Source organism: Clarias gariepinus, chromosome 15 (assembly GCF_024256425.1).
Source record: "Clarias gariepinus isolate MV-2021 ecotype Netherlands chromosome 15, CGAR_prim_01v2, whole genome shotgun sequence".
Classification (NCBI taxonomy): Eukaryota; Metazoa; Chordata; class Actinopteri; order Siluriformes; family Clariidae; genus Clarias; species Clarias gariepinus.
In genome coordinates, this window is record NC_071114.1 from 17,174,887 (window position 1) to 17,188,205 (window position 13,319).

General features: G+C 36.5%; 2 protein-coding genes across 7 annotated transcripts in view; one reads left to right on the forward strand and one right to left on the reverse strand.

Moving 5' to 3' along the window:
• Window positions 1–4,113, reverse strand: part of impact (impact RWD domain protein) — a 60,660-nt gene extending 56,547 nt beyond the window's left edge. For all 5 annotated transcript variants that reach the window (XR_008365677.1, XM_053512830.1, XM_053512829.1 and 2 more), the window contains exons 1-5: window positions 4,017–4,113; window positions 3,753–3,881; window positions 3,378–3,430; window positions 1,983–2,045; window positions 1,443–1,528 (exon numbers count right to left, since the gene is read on the reverse strand). Coding sequence is in view for 4 of the 5 variants with exons in the window: in XM_053512830.1 (XP_053368805.1) it covers window positions 1,443–1,528; window positions 1,983–2,045; window positions 3,378–3,430; window positions 3,753–3,881; window positions 4,017–4,058 (373 nt within the window). In the remaining variant the exon portion in view is untranslated. The remainder of the gene's footprint in view (window positions 1–1,442; window positions 1,529–1,982; window positions 2,046–3,377; window positions 3,431–3,752; window positions 3,882–4,016) is intronic.
• A 2,592-nt stretch (window positions 4,114–6,705) lies between these two features.
• On the forward strand, window positions 6,706–13,201 carry ing5a (inhibitor of growth family, member 5a). Of its 2 annotated transcripts, none has more exons than XM_053512994.1 (8): window positions 6,706–6,823; window positions 7,682–7,753; window positions 8,060–8,226; window positions 8,406–8,517; window positions 12,299–12,407; window positions 12,542–12,677; window positions 12,832–12,893; window positions 12,989–13,201. In XM_053512994.1, the coding sequence occupies exons 1-8, from the start codon at window positions 6,787–6,789 to the stop codon at window positions 13,026–13,028; spliced, it is 735 nt and encodes a 244-aa protein (XP_053368969.1). In that variant the 5' UTR covers window positions 6,706–6,786; the 3' UTR covers window positions 13,029–13,201. The 2 variants fall into 2 exon arrangements, with proteins under 2 accessions (XP_053368969.1, XP_053368970.1); XM_053512995.1 differs by having other exon boundaries at window positions 12,302–12,407.
• The last annotated feature ends 118 nt before the right edge of the window (window positions 13,202–13,319 follow it).

Consider the following 13,319-nt stretch of genomic DNA (forward strand, 5'->3'; position numbering starts at 1 on the left):
GTCTCATTAATAATTTACACAAAAGACATGATGCACACATGTGTATCCCAATTTACATGTGTAAAACTTAATTCACGTGCATGAAAAAAATGTATAATGTATTCACAAAAAAAACAACTCACATGCAAAAGACTTTGCTGGCAGCAACGTGGGTCATTCGTACTCTTTAGCCAATCGGATGCAACCTCACCATCAACAAAGTCTCTAAAGTACACACACAAATCCAGGGCGATTCACACAGGAAAGATGATTTTCACATTCACAGTCCATGATACACTCGTGAATTTTAAACATTCAAAAATTTTGTACACAGTTGGACAATTGTGAATTGTGTTTTGCATTTGTGAAACGTATATTATGACATATATATATATATATATATATTTATATTATATATAAATATATATATATTATATAAATTTATTTTGTGCACGTGAATTGGGTTTTACACGTGAACTGGGATACGCATGTGTGCATCGTGTCTTTTGTGTGAATTATTAATGAGACTATTTTGCTTCCATTTTTGATGCCACCGCGGTTTGAGTGATAGTACTCATCTCTGGTCTGTCTCACAAACCTCTACAGATGTCAGATCCATAAAGATAAGCCCCTCATCCATCAGTCATCCATCACCAAGACTGATTACTTACATCTTTAAGACAGAGGTAAGACACAAAGGAATTTAAAATAAAAAAATATTTTACTGCAGATTTTCTACAAAACATTTTTAATTCCCATCCATGACATCCAGCAACTAACTAGGGAAATGCAGCAATATAGATTATTAAAACCATGGTTTTTGGACTGCTTTTAGACTAAATAGGATGAATCTTTTTACTGTTAGAATGAGTTTTACTGTTTTTATGGGAAAAACTATTTAGTGATGCCCATGTTCTTTACATCCATGTGAAAACAATACACAGGTAGTGCGCATTTTCTGAAACCACTGTAAAAAAAAAATAAGCTGTGACTATTAACATGCAGTATACGGTGCATACCATTTTTAGTTCAACATCCATACATTTTGAAGACACTCCATTCGGTCAACAGACACCCAAAAATCTTACAATCTATCCAAATAGTTACTAACCATTTCTGGTTACACACATTTCTGATAAGATATTTGATAAGTTGTTTCTCTCTGCAATGTCTGAGATGCAGAACAATAAAACAGGCAGGAAAAGTGTATTACAACACTCCTGCATCAAAACTGTAATTCTCAGATAAGGGAGTTGCTCCTCAAAGCTTTAGCATCTAGATGAAGACAATCCGCAGAGTGTCACAGGAGGTCCACTACGCATATCCTCCCAGACACACACAAACATTAACTGCATTGATTTTTTTACATTGAGTCACAGCTGTGATTTTAAAAAGGAACTAGGTTATATAGTAACCATGGGACATTGTAATGACCGACATGACACCATATTCTCAGGCGTTACCTGTGTTTGCATTTTGTGATCTGTCTACCAGAAATTCTCGAATTTTCTCCACCCACAGGTACAGGATGCTCTCTCCGGGATTTTCCCTGCCAGGATATACAGTAACACATCCAGTTTACATGAGTCAGAAAATTAGATTACGATTACAATGTCTTCTCTAAGGAAATGCTGATTAAACATTTATGGAATATGTCATTACCATAAAAAAACTACATAACATTTTATGTTATTAACTACGAGAAATAGAATGAGTAACTGGTGAAAAGATTACTGTTTAAAGCTGCTATAATGTGTTTTGTAGACTTTCCACAACCTTAAATGCAATAATAAGTTTATTAAAAATGTGTTATTCTTTCATTTTTAAATAGTAATGGCAAATTTCTAATGCTATTGATGAATGCTATACATTTCTATGCTTCATCACTGAAAAAAAATTATTTTCCTACAAGTGTTTTATTCTTTATACATACAGTATTAAACTCACAACTCAGTGTATACTGTATAGACCAGCATGGCTGTGAGCGTTGCTCTACAACTTACAGATAGAGTTCCTCGAGGCTGTTTGACAGTGTGATTCTGTCCTGACCTCTTAACCATGAGGCACTAGAAACACAACAAAACAAACATTTGTATTTGGTTTAATTAATAACAAATATATTTTCATTTACAGAAAAGACTAATGATTATGCAAGCATTTAAAGAATTATTCGGTGAAAACAAGAACTTTCCATAAGCTCTTCCAGCAAACTTAACTTTGCTGAAAAAAAAATCTATTAAGTAATATAAAGCAATATTTTAGTGAAAAACGTTCCCCCCTCAATCTTATCACGAACACTGTGTACCAACAAAAGTAATGTTTTGTGCCTTTGCATATAGTTTTAGTTTCACCAGTGTATGACTAAATGGTACTTTACTGTTTAACATTTTTAAAATACTGATTAAAGTTCGTCTCTTCATTTTTCCTCAACTACTTTGAGTACAGCAGCTATCACTGTCTCTCAACCCCCTTATGGATCACTCAACCCTAAATCACATCACATCATCAACGTTTCTTGTCCTCTGTGGGAGGAGTGACTTTCCTGATAAACTTTCCTGATTAAACAAAGTCTAAAGCCAAGGAAGAGCAAAGTAGTAAAATATAACTATTAATTAAGTTTTAAAGATGGCAGATGGCAATTATGAAAGTTAAGTTGAAATGTTAAGAACATTTGAAAGGCAGGGTCAGGTAAAATGAAGGGTCGGAGAGTAAGGTAAGCGGGAAAAGGACACATACCTGAGAAGAATATAGTTAATTAGTGTGTGTGTGTGTGTGTGTGTGTGTGTGCATGTGAGTATTGCTGTGAGTGTTGCTGTGAGCTGAAAATAGTGGAGAGTGTAACAGCCTGTGTTTGTGTGTGTGTGTATGTGAGAGAGTGAGAGAAAGAGAGAGACAGTAAGAAAATTTGCATGCAGAGCTCAAAAGCTAGCAATAAGGCGCACACGTGTGTGTGAATTTAACTTAAAATAAAAAAAAACATCATCCACATTCTCTTCAGGTGTGAATCCTTTCCCACCTACCCAACTCTTGCGCCCTTCACAAAGCGCCCGTATCAGCACAGAGTCTTTCCCTCTAATTCTGCCGGCTGTTACTCGAGTTAAGAGTGAAATGCTCCCACACTCCGGAGATTTTTCATCATGAAGGTGTTTGCCATTGCGCTATTACTCACTTTCCTCCAGTAAGCCTGACACCTACATGTCACAGCTTTCACAGTTTGTGTGGGAATCAAGCGTGATTACATCATGAACGAATTGACATTTAAATTAGTTGCCAACTAATCTAATGATCAATTTTAGTCGATCAATCGTTGCACTCCTACACCCTGCATGGGATTCTAAAATGAACGCAAGTATATTTTGTCCAGCATACAAAGAAATTCAAAAACACAGAAGACTTACTTTATTTGGTATATTGGAGGCGAAGAGCTTGGGTAGTCTTCAGGAAGTATGACCTTTGAAAAAACTCATTTTGTTATAAAAGTATAATAGTGTAATACTAGTTATAATGTCAATACATTAATAATGACAACATAATAGACTAGACGGCAATTTATTTTGACTTGATGTCTACCTTTTTTTCAGTAATAAATACACAAACAGTACTTTGGTGGATATTGGTATAACTTAGCTATGGTGTTTAATGATAGTCTGATACAGTCTGCCTCGTGTTAACTGTTGCACTTCTTTCTGATGCTGATTTAATTCACACTATAATAAAAAAATAGTGATGGCAGGAACAACAGTGCAGTTTACACACTCCTGTTGTCCACGTACCTGTAAACAAACAGAACATTTCGGGACAGAAATATCATCTGCTATTTTGATGCAAAACACCCTCGAAGCCTCGTCGATCACACACCACTCGTCCCCATAAATAGATGAAAGGGCTTCGATTTCCTCAACCTAATAAAGTGAAATCAAACTTATTAAAGATGAACAACTTTCTATCACTCACAAACTTTTACATTACGCTTTTACGTATTAAATAAACGCATTTCTATTTAAAATGTGCTCATGTTTTAGAGCTTATCCTCAGACCTGCTTCTGCAGATCCTCAGCATTTTCTGTAACTGTGTCCATTTATGTTCAACACATTGCTGTTTCTGCAGTGAAATTACTCAGGTTTGCCAGCAACTTACTGACACCAGGGGTAAATCCCAAACAACTCTACATGCCCTTCATGAGTGCACTAGATAAGTTGGGAAACTACACCCTTTGTAGTACTATACATATACATCAGGGAAACATTTGAGATCGAGCCTATAGCAATGAACGTAACCCCGGAACTGATTCAAACATTTCTTAAAATGAATGTGTCGTATTTGTCATATTCGTCTCGCGACACTTTTATTCCAAATTGATTTTTTTATGTATTTGTATATTTTTTATATAGTTTAAAGAGCTTGTGCAAAGCAACACTTTCGGGGTTAACCCTGAGCTCTGTCACGTGGGGCGTGACGCGTATTTATACTTTCTAGAAACCCAGCGAACGTACTGTTCCTTGAGCGTGTAGTTAGTGTAGGGTAGCGGTGATTGACAAGTGGCGTGTAAAACACCCACGTATCAAAGGATGAACGTGAGGTCGAATATTTATTCCAATATACCTTTATTCCCCGAAAATGCCTTTGGAAAAGAACACTGCGTCAAATCATAGCACAATCTCACACGCATACACACACAAAGGAATTAGATAAAGTTAAAATATTTATTAGTTTCTTAAAATTAATTAGTTATAACCTTTCTGTTTAGTGCCTACATAGCCACTCTGGTGACACTGGGGGGAAAATACTGTATGACAATGATTTAGTACGGTGTAGAAAAGAGATACAAGGGGTATTAAAAAGTTTCAAGATTAGCTCTGTTTACAATACGTTTTTTTTTTTACCATATGTTTAAGACACCTGGCAGTATAATTCTTTGCTGATGGTCTGGCCCCTAGGGAGGAATTGTCAATGCACAATCCCATGAATGTCTAAAAAGGCGATAAACATGCACTTGGCCGAGCTGCGGAGCTGCCTTGCCTTTTTCGCTCATGGAGATGGTGGGCACTGGGAAGACTGTTGCATTGTTTCAGGATCGAACGCATACACACAAGTTTTTTTCACAGGTTATGATAATCGACATTAAGGACGAGTCATCCACAGCACCCTGACGGAGTTCTTGGCAGACTTTAATGTGATGTTCCTTCTGCTTCTGGGTCAGCAGTCCGAGACGCACTTGGCGCATGTTTAAATTAAATGTGAGGATTGTCTGGATTGTTCTAATGTTGTGGCTTGTTCTCCAACAATCATCAGGGGTTGAGCTCATTAAAGGGGAATCTTCCTGATCTTTATTTTTTCTCTTTTCAACACTTATTTTTTGCTCTTCCTGTTTTGGACCACCATAGACCTGCTCTCACACCGGCTGTGAAACTAATGCCTGCGCGCAAAATGCCGCGTCTGGGGGCTTATATAGGCATGCTTCCAGGTGTCACGCATTTCCTCTGATTGCATTTTAGGCGGCGTTGCCCACTTCATAAGATACACTCGTTCCCCGTACGGGCCATTGCAAGTGTTTGGGGGCAGTGGTGGCTCAGTTGGTTAAGGCTGTGGGTTACTGGGTTACTGATCGGAAGGTCTGGGGTTTGAGCCCCAGCTTCGCCAAGTTGCCACTGTTGAGCCCTTGAGCAAGGCCCTTAACCCTATATGCTCCAGGGGCGCTGTAAGCTGGCTGACCCTGCGCTCTGACCCCAGTTTCCTAATTGGGATATGCGAAGAAGACATTTTACTGTGCTGTAAAGTACATGTGAAAAATAATTGAATATTATTTATTATTGTTCAACTGCTTGTTAACATATCTAATTAGACAATTACATAGCAGCAACTCAATGCATTTCGGCATGTCAGTAGGTCAAGACGATCTGCTCTAGTTTGAACCAAGCATCAGAACGGGGAAAACCATTGTCTGGTCTTGATTTCTGCTGCAAAATTCGGATCGGTGGGTGAAAATAAAGAGATAAAAGTATGGATTTATCTTGCCTTGTGTTAATGGTTCAGGCTTCTGGTGGTATAATGGTGTGAGGGATATTTGAGCATTTTTTATGATTGCAGGATAATGTGCAATGTCATTAAGCTGAGTTATTCTCAAACTGATTTCTTGAACATGATGATTAGTTCACTTTACTCAAATGGCATCCACAGTCACCAGATCTCAATTCAACAGGGCACCTTTTGAATGTGGTGGAACAGGAGATTTACATCATGGTGTGCAGTCAAATAAATTATCAGCAAGTGTGTGATGCTATCATGTCAATATGGACCAAAATCTTTAAGATTCTATCTATCTATCTATCTATCTATCTATCTATCTATCTATCTATCTATCTATCTAGATAAATATATATAAATGCAGTAAATTTTCCTATGTATGTTTGTATGTATGTACATGTGGTGTATATCCCTTAAATGTACAAAGAGAGAGAAATACGTACAGAAGTACAGTTGTGAGATGTATTACAGGTAATAAGGTGTAAGTGGTTTACTATCAACGTGTAACTAATAAAGTGGCCGGTGAGTATATACTACTGTATATATGGAACGTGTACCTAATAAAGTGGACATCGGGTGTTTTTTCCACCTTCATATATAAGAAATAAGCCAAGCCCAAATAATATCCAATCGGAGTGAAGTATGCAAAGCAGAAGCTTCTTGTCCAATAAAAATAAAGAACTTCATGAATAATTAATCGTGTACCAATGTTGTTCTACTTCATGCGCGTTCTCGCTGACAGAAAAAAACAAGCTACAGTTTTCACTTGAAGGTTAATAATAATGGCGACGGCGATATACCTCGAACACTATCTCGACAGTGAGTATACGCCTTTCCCTTCGTCCATGTCTGAATCTGTTTTTCGTCTCTTTTTTTTTAAAGGAAAAACATCTGGCGCTCATGAGGGCTTTCGGTGGCTTCGCTTATCGCTGTCGGCGCAACCGAGCTAAGCTAAACTAAGCTAATCTTATCTAACTGTAAGGCTGGCCTGGTGAAATTAAAATATCGGTCGAGTTGACAAATCGTTTCAACCGTATTAACGTTAACGCCTAACCAATTACTGCAAACCGTGAGAGCTGACAAGCAAGCGGTGTGTTAATGTCATTTATAGCATGTAGCTAGCCAGATGCTAGGATGAAAGTTTTGCGGTGTTTGCTAGCCTGCTATCTGGCTGGAATACGAACATAGCTAAGTTGCCAGGCAACTAATGCAAGATTTACTAATAACTTTACATGCGTATTTTTCATTTTATTATTTTAATCTGTGAAGAGTTTGAATCATTATAGCCAGTAAAAATATTTACAATAAACCACATATTATGGGCCATATTCCAACTTGCTAGCTAAGTCAGCTGTAAACACAACAGCTGTGCCAGATACACTGGTTACACTGGCATTTCCAAGTGCAGATTATTGTTATTATTTTTCTACATTATTTTATCGTGTTTCTCCGCTGTAACACCTGAATCATTAGCTCATCAACAATTTCCTAATTGGGTAAAATGAGTGTTAGATTGTTAGTTGTATAAACAAATTAAATTAATAAATGAATTGCAAAAAAAGTGTCTTTGAACGACTGGAAAATCTTTTGCTTTCATGTCACACACTGTATGCAAGAAAAAAACTACTTATGTGTAATGTCATTACAGTTTTTAAAAAATACAGAAATATGTTCCAGGCATTGAAAATTTGCCGTGTGAACTACAGAGAAACTTCACCCTGATGCGGGAGCTGGACAACAGGACAGAGGGTTAGTAAGGTCTCGTATTCATGCGCTATTTATACATTACCGTTCTGTACTAGATTTGCATAAGAAGATCTTACAGTATAATTAACAATAATATTTTAATCCATTACTTGTTTTTGAGTCTCCTGGTATTTGTAGTCATGTGTAAACCAACTTTAAGTAATCTCACATAATAAGTAAACCTGTTCATAAACATGGATATGACATTGAATCAGCCAGTCAGATCCTTACATATGACTTAATGTATTAACCAAATTTTGTGTCGCTATGTGTGTTTTCAATAAATTATGTTTTCTGTAAACATGCTAGAAAAGAAAGGAGAAATCGATAAACTCGCTGAAGAGTACATTACAAATGTCCGGAACCTCGCGTCTGAGCAACGGGTGGAGCATCTGCAGAAGATTCAGAGTGCTTACAGCAAATGTAAAGAATACAGTGATGACAAAGTGCAGCTTGCTATGCAGACATATGAAATGGTTAGTGAGTGAAACATTTTCTTCCCCTAAAATGGTGATGTGCTCCAAGTTTAAAGAAAAACTTATTATAACAGTCTTGGATTTAAATGTATTTAATAATGTGAACAAAATTGTTATTTGGATTTTTTTTTCCATTTTAAAGCCCAGTAGTTGCTGAAAAAAATGTCTATGTTTTCTAGGTTGATAAGCACATTCGAAGGCTGGACGCAGACCTAGCTCGTTTTGAAAATGAGCTAAAAGAGAAGCTGGATGTCAGTGGTTATGAGAGTCCTGAGAGTAGAGCACTAAAAAGTAAGACTTTGAAAGTTGTATGACCTCCTGGTAAGGATGTGAATATGGGACGGATGTTGTATGGACAAACTGGGCTAGCAATTAATGTTTATTGAACTTATTTTCTGGGGCAGAATGATTGTACATAATCTTTAATAGAAGAATTTGGTGTATAAATTGTCATTTATTTTGGGCTTTGTGATATCAACACAGGATTGAAATTTTACTTATTCCTTAGACTACCTTTCAGTAGCATTCTGCTGGGTATTTATATTTGAACACATTTCTTGGCAGAAATGGTATTGTCTTGTATTAAATTTGTTGTTTTTCTGGCACAGCCCCTTCTAAGACTTCTAAGCATGGTTCACAAAATGTTCTATGGGCTTAAGTCTATAAAAGCCTGCTTTATTCAATTCACAAAGAACTTTTTTAAAGAAATAGTTTCTAGTTTTGGGCTTAGTTTTGACTGCCTAGCTGTTGATTTGATTTTATACTGATAATTTATGAGAGCATCCTCATTCTTTATTATTTAATCCAGTCTGTGAAATGCACCTATTTCACTGGAAGCAAAAACGGCCCCAAAGCATAATGCTACCACCATCATGTTTACCAGTTGCTACAGAGTTCCTGGGTTTGAATGTCTCACCTTCGTTTCTCCAAAAATGCCTCAGGTCAAAACTTTCCTTTAAATGACGTTTCTTTGTCCTTGGGGTCAGCTGCAAACTTTAGTCTAATGTAAACATGTCGTTTTTGGAGCAGGGGCTTCAAAATAAAATCTTGTGCCCCAAATTATTAGGGGTTTCTTTTAATAAAGATGTATGTTGTACAACCATTCTTCCACAAAATGATCAGTACAAAGATATCACTAAAAGCCTAATATTGCTATGGTATCTTGTCTGTGTTGTTTGTGAACTATATAAAGGTATTTAGGTATGAGAGCGTCCTCATTCTTTATTATTCCATCCAGTCTGTGAAATGCACCCGTTTCACTGGAAGCAAAACAGCCCCAAAGCATTATGCTACCACCACCATGTTTACCAGTTGCTACAGAGTTCCTGTGTTTGAATGTCTCACCTTTTATTTCTCCAAAAATGCCTTAGGTCAAAACTTTCTTTCAAATTACGTTTCTTTGTCCTTGGGGTCAGCTGCAAACTTTAGTCTAATGTAAACATGTCGTTTTTGGAGCAGGGGCTTCAAAATAAAATCTTGTGCCTCAATTTATTGGGGCTTTCTTCTAATAAAGATGTATGTTGTACAACCATTCTTCCACAGAAAATAATCAGTACAAAGATATCACTAAAAGCCTAATATTGATATGGCATCTTGTCTGTGTTGTTTGTGAATTATATAAAGGTATTTGGTTTTATAAAAAGCAACATAAATTACAATTACTGCATTAACTAATTATTAAGGTAGTAAGTGATTTACAGTTTAATGTTCAGTTGTCAGTTTTTATATAAAAGTGTGTCATAAGCAAATTTTGGAAATATGTGATAGGGTTTAAGGCTAATAAAAAGCAAGTTTTTCAACATTAAACATATCTTGGCTGATCAGACATTAGGAGTAAGTGGAAAAATGTTTGGCTGAACTGTATTCTAAAAGTTGGCTGACATATTGCCCACGTGCACAAAATGTTTTCTTCATCCAGATGTAGAATCTTTTAAAGAATCATTTAAGGAGGAAAGATTTGTGGTTTTACTTTCTCTGAGCCAACCTCTACATCATGCATTTCTTATACCGCAAATGAGAAAGTCAGGGAATTTTTAGAATTGTTTAGAGGTACATTGAAGGTTATTTCTGTAAAGCTGCTTCACAATAATGTCTATTGTTAAAAAGCATACACATAAAATTAAATTGAACTGAATTGAGAGTATATACAGTAGAATCAAATAATGCAATGTAAGAAGAAAATGCCATAGTTTGAGACAGTCTGAGAGACAGTATTGTTAAAGCATGGTTGTTTGCTTTTGTCTCTTTATGTTAAAGACTTATTTGCCTAAAAAAAAAACCCATATATTCATTTTTTTCTATATATCTATTCAGAGGTGCTATTCTCATTAATTTTGGACTACATTCATTTATACAAACAATCAGTTTGGTGACCAATATGACAATTAATCCTAATGTTACTTTAAGACAGTTTATTTGAAAGTGAATGCAAGAACAGGCTAAACTTACAAGTATATAGATTGTCTGTAATTAGTATTTACTACCTTTAACTTTTTTTCAATTTTTTTAGAGTTACATCTTAAAAAATCCATGTCATTTAATGACATGGAACACTTTATCAGGAGCACCTATTTGCCTAATGGATTGTGTAACTGATAAATGGGCTGGTAGCTTCACATAATGTTTGTCAACAATTACAATGAGGAAAAAAAATTGTCCTTGGCAAAATTGTAGATGCCAGACACACAAGATGTATTGGGGCTTGAGTTTTTTTAATCTGGTTTTAGGGGACAGTAAGCCTATAGTAACTTAGATAACCTCTCTGCACAACTGTGGTAAGCAGAAAAGCATCTCAGAATGTACACATACATATTGGACCCTAATGCAGCTGGGCTACAACAGCAGAAAAACACATTAGGTTCCATTACTGGTAATCCTGCAGTAAGCACAGGCTAACCAAAACTGGACAGTTAAATACTGGAAAAATGTCTCATCTGAAAAATCTTATTTTATGCTGAGGCACACAGATGGTATGGTCAGAATTTTTCACATTATGAAATCTATGGACCAACCTGCCTTGTGACAGACCAGGGGAAAGTTTCCTTGGCACACTTTGGGCCTGTTGGTACCAATCTATCATTATGTGAAAGCAACAGCCTGTTTGAGTATTGTTGCTGATTATGTAAATCTCTTTAGCTCATGATTTATCTTCTTATGGCTACTTCCAGCATGGTAATGCACAAGGCAAACGTTTTCTCACATGGGTTTCATGAGCACGACAATGTGTTTAGCGTTCTTTAAAGGCCTTTCCACTTACCGGATTTGAATACAGTACCTTTGTGATGTGGTAGAACTGGAGATTCACACCATGAAAATGAATGTGAAAAGTCTACAGGGACTGTGGTGAAAGCAAATTATCTAAAAATCACTCTCTCACTTTCATATCTTCTATACCAGTTTATCCTGAATTCAGGGTCGTGGGAGCCTATCCCAGGAGGCTTAAGGCAGGTTACACCCTGGACAGGGTGCCAATCCATCGCAGGGCGCACACACACACACACTCATTCATTCACTCACACACTACGGGAAATTTAAGAACGCCAATTAGCCTAACCTGCATATCTTTCGACTGTGGGAGGAAACCGGACTACCCGGGGGGAACCCACTAAGCACGGGGAGAACATGCAAACAGAGACAGGAATCGAATCTGGCCGGGATTGAACCCGGACCCTGGAGGTGCAAGGCGACAGAGCTAACCACTACACCACCGTGCCGCCATCTAAAGATCTAATTACCAAAAAATAATCTAAAAAGATATTTGCAAAATCTTGTGGAATCCATGCTATGAAGAAATGAGGCTGTGGTGAGAGCAAAGGGTGGCCATACTAAGTGTTAGTATCATGTCTTAATAAAAGTATTTATTAACTTAAAATGTAAATATTTAGCACATTTTATTATTAAAAGTTTCTGTATTTTGCCCCTAGTGAAATGACAGCGAGTAGTACATGACTAGAAATTCAATTAGTGGCCTGGAATAGAGTTTTATAGAGTGTGGATAGAGAATAGAGCTCCTACCCATGGACTGTATGTTTGTCTCCCCAGATGTAATGGGATTGTTTTATTTCTCTCCTAGAAGGAGGAGGAGGAGGCAGCAGAGGGCTTAAGGATAAGCGAGGATCCAAAGGCAGAGGAAGAAAATGCTCAGATGAAGACTCACCCAGAAAGAAAAAAATAAAAAACAGGTTTAAGAAATTATTAATTATCAGTAGCACATGAGAGATGCTTTTTTTGCCAGCATTAATAATCCTTTTGTTACATCACAAATATATTCATAGAGTAATGTATCCAACTTTTTTTCCTTTCCCCATTTTTCTAGTGCTGATTTTCAGGAGTCATTGTTGCCAGTGCACCCATCAGATGTCCTGGACATGCCAGTGGACCCCAACGAGCCCACATACTGTTTGTGCCATCAAGTGTCATATGGAGAAATGATTGGATGCGACAATCCTGATGTATGCCTCATCAATAACTATAAAATAAATATTTTTTGTTTTGTTATTGATTTGTCTAAAATTTCAAAATCTGCTGTCCATATTTGATTACTTTCCAATGTCAGAACAGCACATTTCTTTCTCAATCACAATTTTACTCATCCTCCCCCAACAGTGCCCAATAGAATGGTTTCACTTTGCATGCGTGGATCTCACAACAAAGCCCAAAGGAAAATGGTATGTCAATCATCTGTTGAAATTACAAGAAAGATTATAATACACATATTCAACATTCATTCATATTACTGTATACTTTTCATTTTTTTTTATAGGTTTTGTCCGCGGTGCACTCAGGATCGGAAGAAAAAATAAGATTTCTAGCTATGACTTTTATACGCAACCGTATGCATATAATGTATGTATTTTGTCTATGTAGTAAAATAGGATATGTACAGTAAATATATATATATATATATCACTTTCTATATAACAAAGATCAAGGAAAAGAGGGTCACAATGAAAAAAAACTTTTATTTTTTAATGTCCTTGAAATGTGTCTGTTTTGTTTATTTAAAAAAGTTGAATATTGTACTGCGAGTAACCTTATTTTTTTTCTATGGAAAGTGTCAGCTTACATGTGTATATGTACACACGTCTACTGAA